This window comes from Lepus europaeus, chromosome 2, assembly GCF_033115175.1.
Source record: "Lepus europaeus isolate LE1 chromosome 2, mLepTim1.pri, whole genome shotgun sequence".
In the NCBI taxonomy this organism is placed as follows: Eukaryota; Metazoa; Chordata; class Mammalia; order Lagomorpha; family Leporidae; genus Lepus; species Lepus europaeus.
In genome coordinates this window covers 100,326,860-100,349,903 of record NC_084828.1, presented here as the reverse complement: position 1 = coordinate 100,349,903, position 23,044 = coordinate 100,326,860, and the positions used below count along the sequence as shown (strand labels likewise).

Sequence of the window (23,044 nt, the reverse complement as noted above, 5' to 3'; positions counted from 1 at the left end):
GTTGGCGAGCGCGGACGGAGGGTGTCCGCAACGTCCCATAGAAGGCAGAGCAGCCGCGAGAGGTGGACCGAGTGGAGAGGGGGCGGCCGCCTCGGTCTGCGCCCTGCGCCCAGCGCTCGCGCTGCCTCAAGTCCTGCCCATTCTTGACCGTGGAGTCTGCGGAGTTACTCGTGGGAGGGCCCGGTTGGGATGAATCTAGAGACACATGCAGTTTAAGGACGCCCGGAAGCTTTGCCTGAGGTCCCGGGCGTCTGTTCTCTGGCTTTTCTTGAGTAGACTGTGGTGCGGTACGCAGATTACCACGGGCTGTGGGACCCGTCAGACTTCTCAGCGCCTTGGCCTTGGCCAGTTTACTTTCCCCGACTTTGCGCTCCCTGCTTGTGGGATGGGAATTCCTTAGCCAACGAGGGTGGCTGCCAAGGTGGAACGACATGAAGCTACACCTGCTGCTCCAGTTGAAGTCCGTGGAGCGGCAACATCAGCATCACCTGCAAGCTGTTTAGAAAGAATCTCAAGGCCCACCCTCCGTTCTACAGAGTTAGGGCTTCCATTTTTGAAAGATGCCCCGGACTATTGGAGCACTCACTGTTGGATTCACATTTTGGGGTGTGTTTGATGAGTTAGAGACCCAGAAGACAAATCCGAAGTACAGTCAGCCTTGAGTATGTGTGGGCTCCACATCTGTGGATCCCACTAACTGTGGGCCAGAAGTATTCAGAAAAAACTGCATTCGTATTGAACATGTGCAGATTTTCTTTCTTGTTATTCCCTAAAATATAACAGCTGTTTACATAGTGTTACATTGTACTAGGGATTATAAGTAACATAGAGAAGACCCAAAGTATCCAGTAGTCTGTGCCACAGGTTATAGGCAAATGCTACATCAGTTTATATAGCCGACTTGAGTATCCAAGGATTTTGGTGTATGGGGGTAGGGTCCTGTAACCAATCCCCTGCAAACACTGAGGGACTATGTACTTGCTACTGCTACTGTTTTAGTAAGGATTCTCTTTCTGAAGAGGATGGCATTCCGCAGGTAAAGGGATAGGTAACTTTAAGTTCTTAGTATTTTTGGTGGTATAGTTTCAGAATCTTCTCTGAGGCAGCATGCTGATCCTGTTGCCTCCTCCTTCCTATTTTATGTCCTTGATTTTCTTATTTTTACTTTGAATCTTGTTAATTCACCTCTTCCCCATGAAGATTCAGTCTTGACTCCAGAGAAACTGAGTCTAGACTCTTAGGAGCTCCAGGTTCATTGAATCAGGGATCCGGAGGCTGTCCAGTATTCCTTACAAGGCATTGTTTAGTATGACTGGTAGGAATGGATAATACTAATGCTAGCAGCTAGCATTTATTAGTGCATACTGGAGATCAAGAGTATTCCAAAGGTTTTATGTGCATTTTTTTTTTTTTGACAGGCAGAGTGGACAGTGAGAGAGAGATAGAGAGAAAGGTCTTCCTTTTTGCCGTTGGTTCACCCTTCAATGGCCGCCGCAGTAGGCGCGCTGCGGCCGGCGCACCGCGCTGATCCGATGGCAGGAGCCAGGGGCTTCTCCTGGTCTCCCATGGGGTGCAGGGCCCAAGCACTTGGGCCATCCTCCACTGCACTCCCTGGCCACAGCAGAGAGCTGGCCTGGAAGAGGGGCAACCGGGACAGGATCGGTGCCCCAACCGGGACTAGAACCCGGTGTGCTGGCGCCGCAAGGCGGAGGATTAGCCTAGTGAGCCGCGGCGCCGGCCCTATGTGCATTATTTTTAATCCATGCATTAATTGCTATAATCCACAACCACCATGTAAGATGGTATTACTGTCCCTGTGTTACTGAAGAAAATGATATAAAGATAGAAAAGGTTAAAAATCAGCCCAAAGTCATATAATTATCTAGGGAGTTGTGAACAAAAATCTCTGAAATAAAGAAAAGGCATTTCAGCCAAGCCCTTCCCTACTCCTTTAAAAAAGCCATTTCTTTGGTTATTTCTCTGTGTGTCATGTCTCAGTTATACAACCATAGCATTACCATGTATGACTTAGGTATTCAGAATAAAACCACTTCTTGCCAGCTTATTCAGAGGAGTGTAAGGATTCTTCAGAAAGTTTATGGAAAATGTAGTTGAATGTTTATTTTAGTGTGAACATTTTTGAAATTTAATCAAGAAAGCTCATGAAAAAACATACATGGATTTCAAAAATTTTTGCACCAAAATAAACTTAGTTTTTAATTCATTTTTCCATGAACTTTTTGAAGTGCTCTGATGTTTTAAAGTCTTTCATGTAGAAAGTATTTAAAATTCACAAAAGTAAGTATGATTTTGTGTTTATAGTGGATCGCATTTTTCCAAGGAATTTAGTGTTAAAAGCAACCAAACCATTCACTTAAAAATGTTGAGTAATTGGGCCGGTGCTGTGGCATAGCGAGTAAAGCCACCGCCTGCGGTGCCGGCATCCCATATGGGTGCCAGTTTGAGTCCCAGCTGCTCCACTTCCGATCCAGCTTTCTGCTATTACCTGGGAAAGCAGGAGCTTCTTCCATGTCTCTGACAAGGGTGCAGGGGCCCAAGGACTTGGGCCAAATTCTACTGCTTTCTCAGGACATAGCAGAGAGCTGGATAGGAAGTGGAGCAGCCGCGTCTCAAACCGATGCCCATATGGGATGCTGGCACTTCAGGACAAGGCGTTAACCCGCTGCGCCACTGTGCTGGCCCCCTTTATAAATTTTAAAATTTATGCTTGCCTCTAATTCTAATAATTATTTCCAACCAAATCTAAAACTGACCTTCAGCTTTAGGTATAATGCATGATTCATCTGGATTTCCATCCTTTCTAAGTAGTTTCTGGGCCTACTTATTGCTCTTGCAATTATCTTCCATGGCACTTCTCTACTTTAAACTCTTTTACATAAAAAACATAAATGTGTACTACCAGACCAACTTTGATAAATTGTTAGTTTTATCACTCTTGTACTATCCATCTCTCTCCATCCCCTCCTACCCCACCAATCTCTAACCTTAAGAATTTCTCAAAGTTATCTTCCTTGTGAGTTGGCCACCAATCATGGGGCACTCTGATCCAAACAAAAATAAAACTACCTCCCCACCTCTTCCCAAAGCCATTTGCCTTCAAGATCACATTAGAATGTTTAAAGACCAGGCTAGAAAATTGCTATTCTGTTTTCTCAGAGAATTACATCATCTCCTAAACTTGGAAGCCATTTACTCTGGGGCAAAACAGAATCCTCAAGAACTACAAACTGCCCCCCCTCCATTATTCTTTTAGTAGAAAAGGGATCCACCCTTGAGCTGAACATTCCATCCTAGGTTTTAAGCATCTATGCTTCTGTGGTTAAGCTATCAAGTCCCTGGTCTTCCTTTACCACTCTAATATTGGTGCTTGATTTTTTTTAAAACAAAACATGGTACAAGAATTAGATGTGTCTTCCATCCTTGAAACTAAAATAAACTATTACAAAATCCCAAGAACTAAGATCCCTACTCAAAATTCCACTGTATCCAGTTTGATATATAAATTAGGAAAATTAACTGATTTATTAGATTTTTTTCATTTCACAAAACATTTTTTGAGTGCTTGGTATGTGCTAGGTATAGGCTGTGCCTTGTAGAAGCTCAGTCTTGAAAGGTGTGTCAGACCCCATATTTCATTGATTTTTAGTTATTTATTTTCCCCTAAATTTAAGCAATTGAGGCTTTGAAATCAGCTGGGTGGAACCACTTGAATGTCATTTTGTAGGTGACAAGAACTACTAAATTATTCACCCCCTTCTTTAAAATAACAAAACATTGAGAGTCTGAGAGACAGGAATATAGAAACAAGGAGAGAGAGAGAAGATTCCCATCCACTGATTCACTCTTCAAATGCCCATAACAGCTGGGACAAGTCAGGTCAGAACGAGGAGCCAGAGACTCAATCCATGTCTCCCAAATGGGTGGCAGGAGCCCAATTACCTGAGCCATCACTTGCGCCTCATAAGGTTCACATTAGCGGTAAACTGGAATCCAGAGCTGGAGCTGAAGCCAGGACTGAGATACAGACACTCTGACTTGGGAGACTTAGGTCAGCCACTAGGCCAAAGCCATGTCTCTTCCCCCCTGTTTTCAGTGAAGGACTTATGTACCAATATCATCAATTATGCTTCTGGAAGATAAGAGTGCAGCAGTTTGAAATATGAGTTGAGAAAAAGATGGAAGCATTAAACCTGTTGGGAATGTAGTTCCCTATTGAGATTAGAGCTTGATTGAAGGCAGCAGCAATGGCATTAAAGAGGAGGGCATCTGAGTAATATTTAGCAGAATATTTGGCAGAACTTGAAAGATGAAGATGTTCATAACAGCTCTCAGGTTTTTGCCTGTGATTCCTTGGGTCACAAACTTAGGCAGTGCTGAGATTACATTAGGCAGGTGGAAAAAACTTGAATCTGAGGCCACAGGAGACCTCATGTGGAATTGATGTTAATATACAGTAGAACGTTCTGCTTATGAATCTCTAACACTGGTTAGAGAATGAGAGATATTTGACATTGGAATTAACAGTATTTAATTAGAAGTTGTAGGAGTAGATTACCCAGAAAAGGGTAAATAAGGGAGGAGTGTTTCCACCATGAGGTTCCTGACCCTGAGTGTGCATTGATGGAACTATTTATAATTGTGTCTTTTTATAGTCTAAGAACATCATAAGAAGGAATTTGTTTCCTATGCTTGCTTTCTGTGTTAGTTTGCTAAGACTGCCATAACAAAGTACTACACTGTGGCTTACACAGTTTATTTTCCCACAATTCTGAAAGCTGGAGTCTGAGATCAGAGTGCCAGCAAAGGTGAGTTCCTCTGTGGCTTCTCCTTCGTTTGTAGATGACTGTCTCCTCCTTGTACACATCTGTGTCATCTTCTCTCTGTACACATCTTTCAAGATTTCCGGTCATACTCAATTAGGGCCCACCCTAATGATCTCCTTTGAACTGTATTTTTCAAAGAATTTATCAGTTGTTCTGAAATCTGGGGATTAGGACTTTAGCATATGACTTTAAGGAGACACAATTCAGTTCTTACACTGTCAAGACGGTCCTTTGTGCAGAACAAAAGCTGCACCCTTGAGCATGTATTCAGATTTTTGGTGAACCAGGCAATTAGTTAATTTACTTTGGATTTTTTTTCACCCAGCATTCTGGTTAACCAGGGTGTTAAAGCTCATCCTCTCATGTTCTTGCTATACTTTACTGTTTGTACTTGAGTTTAGGTAATGTGGTGAAAACCCATGAAGAACTCTTTTAAGAACTCCTTGTTTTGGATAAAATGATAATTATAAGATAAAATAATTGGCAGCAGAGAATTTTATACATAATAGTTAATTACCTTGGGAAATCTAACATATGCATAAACTTCCTTTCAAATTAGAAATTAGAATAAATGTCTCTTGTTAAACAAAAAAATATTTTGCAAAGCTACTGTCTCTCAACTGAATATTTGCAAAATAATTATTGTATTCTCCTTATTTTGAATTAAATTTTAAAATATGTCCAGTGTACTAAAAATCTAAATATATATGTGTGTGTACCTAATAATTTTGTAGTTAGCACTGAGAATAAATAGATGTTATGTTTTGCCATATTTTGCCTGTGATATTTTAAGAAATAAGATATTGGGGCAGATCCTCCTTTCTCTTCCTTCTTAGGAATAAGCCCTAAAACTGAAGTTTCCAGATCTCATGCATATTTTGATACTTTCTCTTCATGTGAATATAGCCATAATGAATTAAAGAATATGTGTGTGTGTAATTAGCCTTTATAATTCTTTTGAAATTGATCCATGTTGATAGATGTAGATCTAGACCATTCGTTGTAACTACTGTATGTATAGTAAACCACTGTGAGTAAACTATAGCTTGTCTGTTTCCCTATTGAGAGACTATTAGATTATTTCTGCCTTTTCCTGTGCTAGCAGTGTGACAATCATAATCATAGTAGCAGGTAACACTGTGTGTCAGGTACTATTAAACCATTTAATACATTTAGTGATTGCAGACTCTTATGAGACAGGAAATATTATACACATTTTATAAATTAGTAAACTGGGGCCGGCGCTGTGGCGCAGCGGGTTGACACCCTGGCCTGAAGTGCCAGCATCCCACATGGGCACCGGTTCAAGACCCAGCTGCTCCACTTCCGATCCAGCTCTCTGCTATGGCCTGAGAAAGCAGTGGAAGATGACCCAAGTCCTTGGGCCCCTGTACCCACATGGGAGACCTGGAAGAGGCTCTTGGCTTCTGGCTTTGGATCAGCGCAGCTCCGGCCATTGTGGCCAATTGGGGAGTGAACCAGCGAATGGAAGACCTCTCTCTCTCTCTCTCTGTGCCTTTCCTCTCTCTGTGTAACTCTGACTTTCAAATAAATAAATCTTTAAAAAAAAATTAGTAAGCTGAGTCACAGAGGTTAATAAATTGCCCAAGTTCACATAGCTAGAGAACATTCTTGTATCTGTTCTTGTGACATGTGACAGTTTCTCAAAAAATTTTTTAACACTCACCCTGGAACACATTTTTCTTTTTTTTAAGAATTATTTTATTTATTTGAAAGACAGAGTTACAGAGCAAAATAGAGAGATGTCTTCCATTCTATTGGTTCACTCCTCAAATGGCTGCAACAGCTAGAGCTGAGCTGATCAGGAGCCGGGAGCTTCTGGGTCTCCCACATAGGTGCAGGGGCCCAAGGACTTGGGCTATCTTCTGCTGTTATCCCAGGCCATAGCAGAGAGCATGGAAGAGGAGCAGTTGAGACTCGAACCACTGCCCTTATGGGATGCCTGTGCTGCAGGCTGGCTGGGGCTTTAACTTGCTGTCCCACAGCACTGGCCCCTCAAATAGATTTAAGTATAACCACTAGGTATGTAGTTTCTTAACTTTAGTGGATATAACTTAATAACATAGAGTGTTTTACCAGTTTATAGCTTATACTAGCAAATGTGTAAGAGCTCCTGTTTCCCTAGAGTCCTTGATAGTACTGGGTCTTATCAGACTTAACAATTTTTACCAATTTAATGAGGTAAATAATATTCATTATTTTTAAATACCTGAATCCTTTGAAAAGTCAGGACCTGAAAACCAAGGTGCTTTGTTTTAGGAGCCCTATTTTGGATGAAGTATTTTAAAAATATAATTAGCTTTTCTCTGATTTTGGAAATGGACAAATAGTTGCCAGTTTTCTTCTTCAGCATTAAACTTTATCTCCTAATAATCTTTGAAATATGCAGACTTTGATAATACTTTCATTTTGATGTTTTTTTTGGCTATTACATTAAACTCTTTATTCTCCAAGTCCCTATTTTTCCTGGAGTTTTGCTAAGTCTCTCCCCTAATTACATGAAGTATAATTGCTGTTAATTTATCATAAATTGATACTTACATGAACTTCACTCCTTCCCTTTGGGCCACTATATCTACTTTCCACCATTTCTGCCTCTGTGAAGACTGACACTTACAGTCCAGGTCATTGAGCCCTCTTGGCCTTTGGCTTTTCCTTGGATGTAGCCAATGGTAGAGTAATAATTATTAATGAGACCCCCTTTTGTGTTCAGAAGTAACTGCATCCCTCAACTGATGCTCACAGCTGCTGACAGGTAGCCCATCTTCTACAACTTTTTCAGCAGGTTCTGGTAGCAGTTCCTTCTCTTTGAACCTCTGCTAATACAAAACATATAAATTGTTATATTTTAAGTAAATGAATCTTTAAGATGCATTTAAAACTAGGTTCAAACTAATACGATTGTAATTAATTTTTATAGAGCTTTTACATATATTCTCCCTTTAAGCTCATTAAGTATTCCTTTAATTTTCATGATGCTTGCAAGTTGTTAATGTTAATTATTTTTAATCTTCTCAGATGAAGTTGGCGCACTTGTTTTTGACATTGGGTCCTATACTGTGAGAGCTGGTTATGCTGGTGAAGACTGCCCCAAGGTAATGTAATATTAGAGTCAAGTGATTATTTGTATAAGGGCCATTTGTGTAGCATTAAATTTATGAAGATATTTGATTCAACACAAAAATGGTTAAAGACATTAGCTGAAAAAAAAAAATTGGCTCCTTGATAAAAGCTGGTGAAACTTGCAAATCATGTTTTTGGCCCTTACAGGTGGATTTCCCAACGGCTATTGGTATGGTGATGGAAAGAGATGATGGAAGCACATTGATGGAAATAGACGGTGATAAAGGCAAACAAGGCGGGCCCACCTACTACATAGATACCAATGCCCTACGTGTTCCCAGGGAGAATATGGAGGCCATTTCACCGCTAAAAAATGGGATGGGTATGATATTTTTTTCATGGATTTGGTCAGAAAGTACAGGAAACATTCTAGACTTAGAGGAGTGGCTTCTTGTAAGTTGAACATAGTCTTTTGCAGAGGAAGTATTTATAGAGTATTCTATAAACTGATGTTCTAGATATGGAAAACAAAGATGCATAACAAATATACGTTTTCCTCAAGAAACTCTTACTTGGGAGGTGATACAGTTGTAAATATACAAATATAGTTCCCCACAGGATAAGTGCTGTAATATAGTTATGTTCATTATGAAATGGGAGCAAAGGAGAGGAATCTAATTTTGTATCACTGGGGAGTCAGGGATGGTTTTCACAAAGGATGTAACTTGTGCTGAATCTTGATCAGTGAATAAGAATTAGCCTAGCTGATGAGATTGGATAAAGCAGGGGAACCATCACAAATGAAACTGTGAAACAAACTGTTAAGAAATGTTAAACAGTTAAGTATGACTGTAATATTAAGAGCGTTGTGGTCAGTAGCAGGAAAGGTAAGCAGAGAAGAATCACAGAAGGACTTGGAGAGGTGAAAGTTGTATGCAGCAAGTTAAGGGATGCCTGAATTCCCATATGGAGAGTCTGCTTCAAGTCCTGGCTACTCCACTTTTTTTTTTTTTTTAAGCTTTTATTTATTTATTTGAGAGGTAGAGTTACAGACAGTGAGAGGGAGAGAGAGAGAAAGGCCTTCCTTCTATTGGTTCACTCCCCAGATGGCTGCAACGACTTGGAGCTGTGCTGATCTGAAGCCAGGAGCTGGGCGCTTCCTCCCTGTCTCCCATGTGGGTGCAGGGGCCCAAATGCATGTGCCATCCTCCACTGCTTTCCCAGGGCACGGCAGGGAGCTGGATTGGAAGAGGGGCAGCCGGGACTAGAACTGGTGCCCACATGGCATGCCAGTGCCACAGGTGGAGGATTAACCTACCGTGCCACGGTGCTTCTGATCCAGCTTCTTGCTAATGTACCTGGGGAGCAGTGGTTGAATGCTAATACTTGGGTTTCTGCCACCCACATGGGAAACCTGGATGGAGCTCTAGGCTCTTGGCTTTAGCATGTTATCTGTTGCAGATTATTTGAGGAAGTGAACCAGTAGATGGAAGGTCTCTGTCTCTTCCTCTTTTACTTTGTCTTTCAAATAATCTCTCTCTTTTTTTTTTTTTTAATTTCTTGTAAACCATCACAAGGGTTCATTAAGCTAGTAACTGAAGGGTAACCCCAGAAGGGTAACCCAGAAATGTGATATGCTCACGTTTGCCAGTTGGGAAGATTATTCTGAGTGATATTTAGGCTAAATTAGAGGGAGACACTAGACTAGAGACAGGAAAGTCAGTAAGGGAGATGAAAGGCCAAATGAGAAATGAACTCCTGGTTGCTCCACTTCCACTCCAGCTCCCTGCTGATGGCCTAAGTTCTCGGGCCCCTGTACCCACAGGAGAGACCCAGAAGAAGCTACTTGCTTCGGCTTGGTCCAGCCACAGCCAATGCAGCCATCTGGGGAGTAGAAAGACCTCTCTGTCTCTCCTTCTCTCTCTGTAACTCTGACTTTCAAATAAATAAAAATAAATCTTTTTTTTTTTTTTTGTTAAATTTTTTTTTTTAACTTTTATTTAATGGATATAAATTTCCAGTATACAGCTTATGGATTACAATGGCTTCCCCTTCCCATAATTTCCCTCCCACCCACAACCCTCCCCTCTCCCGCTCCCTCTCCCTTTCCATTCACATCAAGATTCATTTTCAATTCTATTTATATACAGAAGATCAATTTAGTATAAATACTTCAACAGTTTGCACCCACATAGAAACACAAAGTGAAACATACTGTTTGAGTACTAGTTATAGCATTAAATCAAAATGTACAGTACATTAAGGACAGAGATCCCACATCAGGAGCAAGCGCACAGTGGCTCCTGTTGTTGACCCAATAAATTGACACTCTAGTTTATGGCGCCAGTAACCACCCTAGGCTGTCGTCATGAGTTGCCAAGGCTATGGAAGCCTTCCAAGTTCCCCGACTCTGATCATATTTAGACAAGGTCATAAAAGACAGGTTGAGGATAGTAACCAATGATCCTAAGAGTGGCCTTAACCAGGTCTGAACAATTATACAGCATTAAGTGGGGAAGAGGACCATCAGTACACACAGGTTGGGAGTAGAGCCATTGGTGGTAGAGTAGAGGTTATGATTACAAAGGAATGAGGCCCAAGTGGACTAGACAGGGTCTAGAACAAAGGACAGAGTCATTATTAGAGGAGCTAAGAAAGGTGCTGTCTAAGCTACAATTAAGTTTTCTGATTGAGAGGCAAATAGAACCTGATAGAAGGGGCTTGATAATAATCTGTTGGGCTTTAGGCCTTGTAAGTTAAGAGGCCCAGACCTATCTATCTCTTCACATGGGGTATATCCTAAGGGAGGTGTGAACCTCCTAGGGGAAGGCACTCTGTTGACTTTCATTACTTGGCTGGCCTGGGAGGAGAGCTGGCCAGGTAAAGGCAGGGGGCATCTCTAACAAGAAATTTACAGTTCTGCCTGCAATGTTGCTGACCCTACTTGGCTGTCCCCTCAACTGCAGTGGTCACTTTGGAAGTTGGGCTGAGTGAAGGGCTTTTCAGCTTGGAGCCAATAAGATCTGTGGCTCTGACCTGGGCATCCTTCGATTCCAGGGCAGGTCCATTTCCAGTGATCCAACTCTTGGCAGAGCTGCCAGGGCTCTTCACAAGCTGACTTCTGCTGAAGCCCAGGCTTACCACATTGAAAGCCACTGCAGTGGACTGGCCTGTTGGGTCTCCTTGAGGGCAGATCACTGTACAGATCAGCCATTAATAGGCCTGCCACCCATTGCTTCTGATGCCTAGCTTTCTTTTCCTCCTGGTTTGTGTTAAAGCAGACCAGAGGATGCAAGTCAAGGGAGTGCCCGTGTCCCATCTCTAATCTTCGGTGGCCTGAACTACAAGTCTATAGTCACAGGCATGTTCTGTAGTAGTTTTTCTAAGGTAGACAATGCCCATGAGGAAAATTATATTCTCACTTTAAAACTTTCTTTCCCTTTGGTCTGAAAGGGAGGTTTTTTTTTTTACTTACTGTATACTTCGCTGATGGCGATGTGAATCTAGCTATGAGATTATTAGTTAAGTTCGTATTTTGGCTATGCTATTACAGAAAAATGTTAGCCATCTCTTATAAGGTCTAAAGATTAAATTGTGCATCCTACAGATTCCTTCATAATAGAATTAGTTCCCTACCTTGAAGAGAATAGAGAAGTGAAAGAACAAGTTGGGCTTAGAATAGAGAAATGAGGGAGCAAGTCCTAGATCACTTGCTGACAATAGCAATATTACATGAATACTTAGCAAACCGTTTCAACCCTTAGATAAGAACTTAATAAAACATTTACCGGAAGGTCCAATGCCTTCTATAAATTTTAAGAATCATGTATTTGAAAACACGTCTTAAATATCTAACATGGTGTAGTTTGTTTAACCAGTAAACTTAAGCACAACCATATAAAATGTTTTTAGTTTCTTTCTATAAATAAAAATAAATCTTAAAAAAAGTGGATTATACTTATTAAAATATTAATTGCTAAGTCAAAGAATCACTCTCAAAAGATACTTTATTCATCTTCAGCCAAGCATTTGTTTTCAAGCTCTTGCTCTTATATTCTAGTTGAAGACTGGGATAGTTTCCAGGCTATTTTGGACCATACCTATAAAATGCATGTCAAATCAGAAGCCAGCCTGCATCCTGTTCTCATGTCGGAAGCTCCGGTGAGACAAACACTTCCGTGTTTCTTTAGTTGTTCTTTTTTCCTTTAGTTTTCAGCTCATTTGAAGAATATTTACCTTTTTCCTCAAAGAAGTTTAAAAAGTTATATTTTGAGTTTGAAAATTAGGGAAGGGGGGATTAATTTCTAACTACTATCATAACTTTTATTATTTCAGTAAAAGATTCAGAGAACTATAATACACAATAATGGGTCCTAGTGGTTATCTACATTTCCATGGATTTAAAATTTATTTTCTTGAACTGCCTCCCATTCTGGATTATGTATCATCCTGTATGCCACAAGGTCATTGTATATCTGCTTTTATACTCAAGCTCCAAGAAGTCAGATGCTTAACAAGGGCTGATTGTTTCTATGAAGTCTCTTGTGAAATACATTTAGTACCTAGCCAGAAAGGGCCCAGAAGGCTAGCATAATAACCACCATGATCAATATCTTGTTGCTGTTTCTAATTATAGTTTCTTTGGGAGCACCAACTATAAAGGGAGAGTTTGGTGTTTTAAAATTAAATTTTTTTTTTTCTATTTTTTGACAGGCAGAGTGGACAGTGAGAGAGAGAGACAGAGAGAAAGGTCTTCCTTTTTGCCATTGGTTCACTCTCCAAAGGCTGCCGCGGCTGGCGCGCTGCGGCCGGCGCACCGCGCTGATCTGATGGCGGGAGCCAGGTGCTTCTCCTGGTCTCCCATGGCGTGCAGGGCCCAAGCACTTGGGCCATCCTCCACTGTACTCCCTGGCCACAGCAGAGAGCTGGCCTGGAAAAGGGGCAACCGGGACAGAATCAGTGCCCCAACCAGGACTAGAACCTGGTGTGCCGGTGCCGCAAGGCGGAGGATTAGCCTATTGAGCCGCGGCGCCAGCCTAAAATTAATATTTTGTTTTGATTACCAGATATGCTCTTAAGATTTAATAATACTTTATGTTTCTGAGAATCCTGATTTCCTTGTATTTTTGAGAAGCTTATACTTTCTGGAATTCATAGTAGTTTTACTAATTATAAATTTAATTTATATCTGATTTGTCATACTTGTTTACAACAAATGTAGATATTATAAAAGGTCATTTACTATATTTCATTGTTTTTAAATTTTGCTAAGATAGTACTATAATGTAGCTTGAGGTAAGTCAGCATTTTAATTATTAATAAGTAATTTGCATTTCTTTATTCTTTTTCAGTGGAATACTAGAGCAAAGAGAGAGAAATTAACAGAGTTAATGTTTGAACACTACAACATTCCTGCATTCTTCCTTTGTAAAACTGCAGTTCTGACAGCGTATCCTTGAAAGAATAATACTCAGCTTTTCTCTAGAACAATATATGATGCTGCCAAAGATACGAGACAGTCCTGGCAGAAGACATGAGCCAATTCTCACTCATTCAGAAGTTGCTTTTTTCTCTATACCTTTCCTTTTTAGCTGTCTGACTCATATTGAAACTGATGATATACCAGAAGATGTGAGAAGAAAATAGGAAAGTGACGTTCAGATCATATTTGCTTTTTTTTTTTTTTTAATATTTATTTTATTTGAAAGTCAGAGTTACACAGAGAGAGGAGAGGCAGAGAGAGAAGTCTTCCATCCAGTTGTTGATTCCTCAATTGGCCACAATGGCTGGAGTTGCGCGGATCCAAAGCCAGGAGCCAGGAGCTTCTTCCAGATCTCCCACATGAGTGCAGGGGCCCAAGGACTTGGACCATCTTCTGCTATTCCAGGCCATAGCAGAGAGCTGGATTGGAAGTAGAGCAGCCAGGTCTTGAACCGGTGCCCATATGGGATGCTGGCGCTTCAGGCCAGGGCATTAACTTGCTGTGCCACAGCACCATCCCTGAGATCATATTTGTCAACTTTTTTGTGTGTGTGTTTTTTAATAAAGGGAGTGTGGCTGTACAACAGTGTTTTAGCATATTAGCTAAAATGAATGCAAAGATTGCCATTTCCTCTCTCCCTTCTAATATCATACAAAATTGGAATTTGGCTATAAATTCATTTGAGATTTAAGCACTCATCAGATAGTTACTGCAAACACTTTAAAGATAAGGAAATATTATGTCTTGAATGCAAAGAATTTGTAATTTAAATATTCTTCTTAAAAGCTAAGTACTGTAACATATTTAAATAGTACTTCAAAACATTGGCAAAATTCTTAAAGAAGTACTTGATTAATCTGAATTTTTTGTATAGTAATTGTGATAATTCAGAGGAAGAATATAATAGCTTGGCAATCCCTTATAAAGATAATAGGATACAGTCATTTGATGTAGAAGAAAGAGCCCTGCACTTAAGGATCGACTGTTTACAGAAGTGTGGTCCTGAAACATGAGATTAATGTTTTACTCATATAACCTGTACACCTCCCTGGCTTGCTATAATATTCAAGTAAGTTTTTGTATACATTTGAGAATCACTGTGGTAACAGTTATCTAACATTTTTCTGTAGTGCTGTATCTCTGAGATGGCTTTAGCAAAAGTACAAGTACTCTCTTGACTCTTGGTTGTCCCATGGGCTCCTATTCTCACCCGTGTCATCCCCAGTTTACAGTTGGATGTCCCAGGAATAGCTTAGGTGGTCCCTCCTTTATACCCCCTGCCCCAGGGTATTCTAGACATTTTGCAACTTTAGTGATCTGTTTGACTAAATGAGATATCCTTCAGGGCAGACAATTTCTTTTCACCTTTATGTGTACTCTGTGCAACAGACTAAATAGGCACATAATAGATATTCAGTAAGTATTTGAAGAAATGAATGCCCCTGGTCCTAAACATGAGTTTAGGGTGTTCATGTGATATAGGCCTTCAGCAACACAGAGCTGTAAGAAATGGGATCCTGTCGTATTCACTGGATATCCAATACACCTGGAGTAGCTCTTCTACCCCAGTGAGTTGGAAGAATTGGGAATTGTCACTCAACTGCCAAACTGCTGAAATGATTCCTCAGTGCTACTTAAGAATGGGTGTAGTCCCTGGCTCAAATATCACACATCCTACTCGTTCTTACCAAGTTGCTATACATTTTGTTAAATGCTTTTCAATTTGTTTAAGTTCTTTTATCAAACTCAAGAGATTTTGGATGATTGTATTCATTTTGACAAGCTTAATAGATGTCTTTGGGACAAAGATTTCCCTGAGTTCCTCCCACCATCATTCTAGAAGTATTGCTGCCTGTCATTTGTTTTTAAGCTGGAGCTATTATTTGATACTAGATTTTATTCCTAGATTTACTTGAACATATGTTAAACTGTAATATATGTTTTAAAAATGGCTTCTGAAATACAAGCCTTGTCCTTAGGAACTTTGATACTTTCTTTTCCTTAATACTTTAAACTAGATTTGCTAATGGTCGATCTACTGGTCTGATTTTGGACAGTGGAGCCACTCATACCACTGCAATTCCAGTGCACGACGGCTATGTCCTTCAGCAAGGTAAATATATTTAACTGGGTATGTTCAGAAGATTTTAGATGTCAGGAGGGCACTAATGAATATTAAAGTATGTCAGTTTCCATATATCTTTTTTATATGAGCTTTAAAAAGTCTTCAGTGTGTGTGTATATATATATATATATATTCAGTATATATAATGTATATATATACTTTAGAGACTTATTTATTTATATTTATTTGAAATTCAGAGTGACAGGTTGGGGGAGACAAATCTTCCATCCACTAGTTAACTCCCAAAAAGACAACAGCTGGGGCTGGGCCAAGCCAAAGGCAGGAGCCTGGAACTTTATCCAGGTCTCCTATATGAGTGGCAGGGTTCCAGGAACTTGAGACATCAAATGCTGCTTTCCCAGCTGCATTAGGAGGAAGCTGGATTGGAAGTGGAGCAGCTGAGATTTGAACCAGCACTGTGATATGGGCTGTTGGTGTCTCAGGCAGCAGCTTAACCACTGAACCACAAAGTTGGTCCCATTTATGTCTACTTTAAAGAATAGTTCAGTTAATTCTACTTGAAAAAAATTGTTCATGTAGAAACATACAGAGGAAGTTTTTCCCAAGGAGTTAGTACTTAATACTCTCTTAGTCTTATTTTATCGATCTCACAGGCATTGTGAAATCTCCTCTGGCTGGAGACTTTATTACTATGCAATGCAGAGAACTCTTCCAGGAAATGAATATAGAATTGATTCCTCCATATATGATTGCATCAAAAGTAAGTAATAATTGTGGAATTTATCTCCAGCTCCCCATCCCTGTGTTGTGAACTCTGTTAACCTAGCACATCTTGGTATTCCCAGGAAGCTGTTCGTGAAGGATCTCCAGCAAACTGGAAAAGAAAAGAGAAGTTGCCACAGGTTACAAGGTCATGGCACAATTACATGTGTAATGTAAGTAATGTTAAATTTCCTTATAAAAGTGTTACAAGCTGAAATCCTTGAGTAGAATATGGGCACATTATATTTTTAATGATAGGGGCCGGTGTAGTGGCACACTTGGTTAATCCTCCGCCTGCGGCACCAGCATCCCATATGGGTGTTGGTTCTAGTCCCGGTTGTTCCTCTTTGAGTCCAGCTCTCTGCTGTGGCCTGGGAAAGCAGTAGAGGATGGCCCAGGAGGAGGCTCCTGGCTCCTGGCTTCGGATTGGTGCAGTGCCAACAGTTGTGGCCATTTGAGGAGTGAACCAACGGAAGGAAGACCTTTCTCTCTGTCTCTCTCACTGTCTGTAACTCTGTCAAATAAATAAATAAAATCTTAAAAAATAAAATATTTTAATGATAGTTACAAACAAAAGTAATAGTTTTTCAGAGATGGGGGTGCACTTTTCATGTTTTTCAAACATCTCTACAAACTACTACATTTTCATACAAATGAATACGTTGAGACCTGGAGGGAATTTTGGTTGTAGGGTAGAAAGAAGCATTATGTTATTCTTCACATATTTTGTCTAAGAAAATGGTTTTAATTTTAGTACAGACTTGATTTGTATTAATCTGATATTCTCCTAACACCGGCTACTCATGAAGAACAGAGGTTTATTTTGGCTTATGGTTTTGGAAGTTCACAGTCTAAGGTCAGTTAGGCCCCAATGCTTCAGCCTTCTGGAAAGGGTGGTGGGTGGCAGTGGCAGAGGGTTTGTGGAGGAATGATCGCATGGTGAGCCAGGAAGCAGTGTTGAGCTAGGCCCAACTCAGGCTTATATAACTAGCCTCCCCAGAACTGCTTTCTGAAGGCAAACCCTCAGTGATCTAAGGTCCTCCCTCCCACTGGGCCTAGCTCCTGAATTCCATAATTGGATTGTTTCTACCCTTACTGCCATTAACTTACAATTTTTGCAGTTTAAACATCTGCATGATTTGGAAGCCAATCATGTTGAAACTATAAGCTGCCAGTATGACTCAGTTATGTTGTTTCCCAACATCAGTCAGCCATATCAAAAGTGTGTGTTACTGTTCTTATCAAGGAACTGATGGAAGCTTCTCTTTACTAAAATTCTCTCTGAACATGTGGCTTGCTGACAGGAGAGACGTTAGTAAAACAATTTCTCTGGGCTGATGGTATGGCACAGCAGGTTAAAACCTCCACCTGCAGTGGGCATCTCATGTGGGCGCCGGTTCAAGTTCTGGCTGTTCCACTTCCAATCCAGCTCCCTGCTAATGTGCTTGGGAAAGCAGCAGAAGATGGCCCAAGTCCTTGGGTCCCTGCACCCATGTGGGAGACCTGGAAGAAGCTCCTGGCTTTAGATCAGCTCAGCTCCTGCTGTTGTGGCATTCTAGAGAATGAACCAGCAGATGGAAGACCGACCTCTCACTCTCTGTCTACCTCTCTGTAACTCCTTCAAATAAAAAAAAATTCTCATACCACAGATACATGTTAATTTTTTAATGATTTATTTATTTATTTGAAAGGCAGAGCAAGAGTGAGAGAGATGGGGCCAGCACTGTGGCATAGTAGGCTAAGCCTCCGCCTGCAGTGGGCACTGGTTCATGTCCTGGCTGCTTCTCTTCCAATCCAGCTCTGCTTATGGCCTTGGAAAGTAGTAGAAGATAGCCCAAGTGCTTAGGCCCCTGTACCCATGTGGGAGACCCGGAAGAAGCTCCTGGCTTTGGATTGTCCCAGCTCCAGCCGTTGTTGGCCATTTCAGGAGTGAACCAGAGGATGGAAAACCTTTCTGTCTCCCTCTCTCTGCCTGTATACTCTACCGCTCATGTAAATAAATAAAATCTTAAAAATAAATAAATAAAAATGTTTAAATCCACTATAGTTTTTTCGTAAGACATGTTTTCCACTGTGAGACTGATATCTGAGTTTTTTGTATCATATTTTTTTCAAGTATTAGTACAGGATAGATTACATGATCAATAATTTTCTTTAGATACTTTTCCTTAGCAACCCAGAATTCATGTATTTCACAACAAATTTTTATTTTTTAATATTTTTTAAAGATTTATTTTATTTATTTGAAAGAGTTACACAGAGAGAGGAGAGGCAGAGAGAGGGGTCTTCCATCCATTGGTTCACTCCCCACATGACTACAATGGCTGGAGCTGCACCGATCCGAAGCCAGGAGCCAGGAGCTTCTTCCAGGTCTCCCATGCGGATTCAGGGTCCCAAGGACTTGGGCCATCTTCTACTGCTTTCCCAGGCCATAGTAGAGAGCTGGATTGGAAGAGGAGCAGCCAGGACTAGAACCGGCGCCTATATGGGATGCCGGTGCTTCAGGCCAGAGCTTGAACCCACTGTACCACAGCACTGGCCCTCACAACAAATTTTTAAACTGCTTCATACTATGTGTAATTATTAAAAGTTGCATAAGATATAATTCTGTGTGTATATGTATGTACCTTTAAGTAATGAAATCCTACTTATTTTTTAAAGATTTATTCACTTACTGGAATGGTAGAGTTACACAAAGAGAGAAGGAGAGGTGGAGAGAGAGATCTTCCATCCGTGGGTTCACTCCCTAAATGGCTGCAATAGCCAGAGGCTGTGTTGAGCTAAAGTCAGGAGCCAGCGTGTGGGTGCTGGACTCAAGCAGTTGGGTCATCTTCCCCTGTTTTCCCAGGCGCATTAGCAGGGAGCCAGATCAGAAGTGAAGCAGCTGGCTCTGGAACCAGTGCCCATACGGAATGCCAGCACTGCAGGCTGTGGCTTAACCCTCTGTACCACAGCGCCAGCCCCAAAATCTTATTTCTAAATTTAAACTTATTGGAAAAAATGATGTTTGGGAACTCATTTTGTTATATGGAAATATGGTACAAGAGTTTCTACTTGTTACCTCTTGTTGTTTTTTTCTATAACTGTTGTAACTTTAATGTATATAATTTGACAGCTAATGTAAATGTTTAGAATTGGGTTTTTTGATACTCAGAGTCTTCATGGAGATTTAATATTCTTGAAAGTTACCCATCCAGAAATGTAGTCGTTTCATTCAGAAAAGTGCTTGAAATATAATGTTACAGAAGTGTAGATGGTAAAGATATATGTCAAACTTACTTCTTAAATGTTTTTTTTCCATCCATAGTGTGTTATCCAGGATTTTCAGGCTTCAGTACTTCAAGTGTCAGATTCAACTTACGACGAACAGTATGTTTTATTTAAACTATGCTTCTTCATAAGTGAAGAAATGATTTGCTTATATAAAAAATTATAGAATATTTAATTGGTATAGATATAAAGTTATGCCAAAATGTATTGATTAACATTTTTTAAATATTCTCATTCTGACTTATTACAAGTTGGTAATTCCTAAGTAGTTTATAATTTTGGAGAGGATTGTTCTTGCCTTTGGTGTAATAAATATTGTTTAATGTTTTCAGAGTCGCTGCACAGATGCCAACCGTTCATTACGAGTTCCCCAATGGCTACAACTGTGATTTTGGTGCCGAACGGCTAAAGATTCCTGAAGGATTATTTGACCCTTCCAATGTGAAAGTATGAAAGTTTCTTCATAATTAGCTTAGATTTTTCTTTATATGTAAACAGCTTGTATAGTTATAAAGTATAAATAAGACTGACTTTTTGGATATGTTTTACTGTACAAAGTTCTTCCATGTGACTGCTTATTTTCTTTTCTTGTAGGGGTTATCAGGAAATACAATGTTGGGAGTCAGTCATGTTGTTACTACAAGTGTTGGAATGTGTGATATTGATATCAGACCAGTAAGTACCCATCTCCTATTATGCTGTAAAAATGTCTTTTAGGGTAGCAAAATGTCCCAGAAATCACTGTTAGGGTGGCAGCTTTGGCCTTTGACTTTGAAGTTCATTTTATAACAGGACTGTTTATGTAAAAAGGTGAAGTACTACAAAAGGAAAAATGCAAAACTCTAGAGCTGTAGTGTCCGACGTGGTGGCTAATGGCTGCATGGATCAATGTGAATTAAAAGAAGAATTTAGGGGCTGGCACTGTGTAGTGGGTAAAGCTGCCTCCTGCAGTGCCAGCATCCCATATGGGTGCTGGTTCGAATGTGGCTACTCCACTTCCATCCAGCTCTCTGCTGTGGTCTGCTCTCTGCTGTGGCCTGGGAAAGCAGTGGGGGGTGGCCCAAGTCCTTGGGCCCCTGCACCCATGTGGGAGACCTGGGAGAAGCTCCAGGCTCCTGGCTTTGGATTGTCCCAGCTCCAGCCATTACGGCCTTATAGGAAGTGAATCAGTGGATAGAAAATCTCTCTTTCTCTGTCTCTCTCTGCCTCTGTCCCTGTAACTGCCTTTGAAATAAATTTAAAAATCTTTAAAAAGAAAAGTTTGAAAATTGAGGTCTTCAGTTGTACCAGCCTCATAAATATGGCTAGAGCTGTTATTGTGGACAGTGTAGATAATGGAGCATTTCCCTCATCACAGGAAGGTATGGTTTTAAATTAGCTTTCACATGGGGTTTATTTTAGGTGGTGGTCAAAATTTTTCTGTTTCGGCAAGTTTTAAACTCTTGTCAAGTTTTATATACTATATTCATTATTAGATGGATTATATCTTACTTAAACCCTAGGTTCCAACTTATAACCCACAGCCTTGATTTTCTTTGAGTTAGTTTGCTTTGAGTGTGGTGCTAATAGCATTGGATGTTTAAAAACCATGTTATTCCAAAGACTTTTGATTGTGCAAACCATTCTTTATTTCAACTAGTGACTTAACTGGGTATGTGCTGCTTCTAGGATAATAAATTTGGAATTTTTTAGAGCAAGTTCAAGGCCACTTTGGAAGAAAATTGAAGTATATTTATTGCAAGAGTGATAACTTCCTATTTTTGGTGAAATTTTTTCTTTTAATTAAACTAACATTGATTGCCAAGGAAATATTTTTCCATTTTATTTCAACATTTAGGTGATTTAGTGGGCAGGCTTTTGGCTTATTAGCCCTTGAGACACCCACATCCCATATCAGAGTGCCTGGGTTTGATGCCCAGTTCCACAGTTCCTGCTAATGTGGCACCTTGGGAGATAGCAAGTGATGGCTCAGTGGTTGGGTCCCTGCCACTCACCTGGGAGACCAAGATTGAATTCTCAGCTCTTGGTTTCAGCCCAGCCCAACACAGGCTGTTTTGGCATTTGGGGAGTGAACCAGCAGTGAACCTTACTCTTCTGTCTCTCTCTTACTCTCTCTTTCAAATAAATAAATTAAAAAAATTCTTTTAATTTAGGTAATTTTGACATTTGGAATGAGTTTTTGAAATAGGAACTTAGCTACCAGAAGAGAAGATTGACATTTAACTTTCCTATGCATATATGCAAATTAGAAGTAAATATACTTATAAATAGAAATTTATACTTGAGAAAGCCTCAGCATTTGTATTTTGAAAAAGCATACTGTGTGATTCTGATCCACACCCCTGCAAAAGAGAAGCATAGCGATCATTTTGGTCAGGAATATTTTCAGGGTATATTATTGTCCATCATGATCATAAAATAATCTTGGCTGGCACCGTGGCTCAACAGGCTAATCCTCTGCCTTGCGGCGCCGGCACACCGGGTTCTAGTCCCGGTCGGGGCGCCGGATTCTGTCCCGGTTGCCACTCTTCCAGGCCAGCTCTCTGCTGTGGCCAGGGAGTGCAGTGGAGGATAGCCCAAGTGGTTGGGTCCTGCACCCCATGGGAGACCAGGATAAGCAACTGGCTCCTGCCTTTGGAACAGTGCGGTGCGCCGGCTGCAGCGCGCCAGCCGCGGCAGCCATTGGAGGGTGAACCAATGGCAAAAGGAAGACCTTTCTCTCTGTCTCTCTCTCTTTCACTGTCCACTCTGCCTCTCAAAAAGTAAAAAAAAAAAAATAATAAAAATAAAAAATAAATAAATAAAATAATCTTCTTGTATAATTTTTATTTATTTAAATTTGAGAGGCAGAAGATAGATCCCCATCTGCTGGTTTGCTCCCAAATGCCTGCAGTGGAAAGGGCAGAGTAGGGTTGAATCTGGGAGTTGGAAATTCAGTCCAGGTCTCCCATATTGGGTGGCAGGAACCCCAGCTACCAGAGACGTCACCACTGCTTCCAAGGGTCTACATCACTGGGAAGCCGGATCTGGGCTTTGAATTCGGATACTCTGATGTGGGATGCAGGCATCTTAACTGCAAGGCTAAAATACCTGCCCCTTGTCTGATTTTAAGTACTTCCAAGTGAGCATTCTAGGGTGAAGTTATTATAAAATGTACCTCTAGTTAAATATCAGCTATCTGCCAGAAAATTAGGATTTTTAGAATAATTGCATTAAATGAATGATTCTTAAACTTTATTAGAATTATCTGGGGAGTTTCAAGCAATAAACAAAAACCTCTCCTGGATCTCATCCCTGGAGCTTTTTACTTAATTTTTCTCACAGATATATATTTTTCAATTTGTTTATTTGAATGGTAGAGATACAGAGAAGGAGAGAGAGAGGGAGAGAGATCTTCCATCTGCTAGTTCACTTCTCAGATGGCCATAATGATCAGGGCTGTGCCAGGCCGAAGCCAGGAGCTTCTTCCATGTCTCCCACGTGGGTGCAGGGGCCCAAGGACTTCAGCCATCTGCT

The 23,044-nt window shown here is 40.6% G+C and overlaps 1 protein-coding gene across 1 annotated transcript in view; it reads left to right on the top strand.

The window, feature by feature from the left end:
• ACTL6A (actin like 6A) overlaps positions 1–23,044 on the top strand; it is a 28,620-nt gene that overhangs the window by 479 nt on the left and 5,097 nt on the right. The window contains exons 2-11 of the mRNA XM_062211426.1: positions 7,884–7,960; positions 8,136–8,310; positions 11,989–12,089; positions 13,280–13,377; positions 15,429–15,523; positions 16,150–16,256; positions 16,342–16,431; positions 19,566–19,627; positions 19,861–19,975; positions 20,123–20,203. Coding sequence (XP_062067410.1) covers positions 7,884–7,960; positions 8,136–8,310; positions 11,989–12,089; positions 13,280–13,377; positions 15,429–15,523; positions 16,150–16,256; positions 16,342–16,431; positions 19,566–19,627; positions 19,861–19,975; positions 20,123–20,203 — 1,001 coding nt within the window. The remainder of the gene's footprint in view (positions 1–7,883; positions 7,961–8,135; positions 8,311–11,988; positions 12,090–13,279; positions 13,378–15,428; positions 15,524–16,149; positions 16,257–16,341; positions 16,432–19,565; positions 19,628–19,860; positions 19,976–20,122; positions 20,204–23,044) is intronic.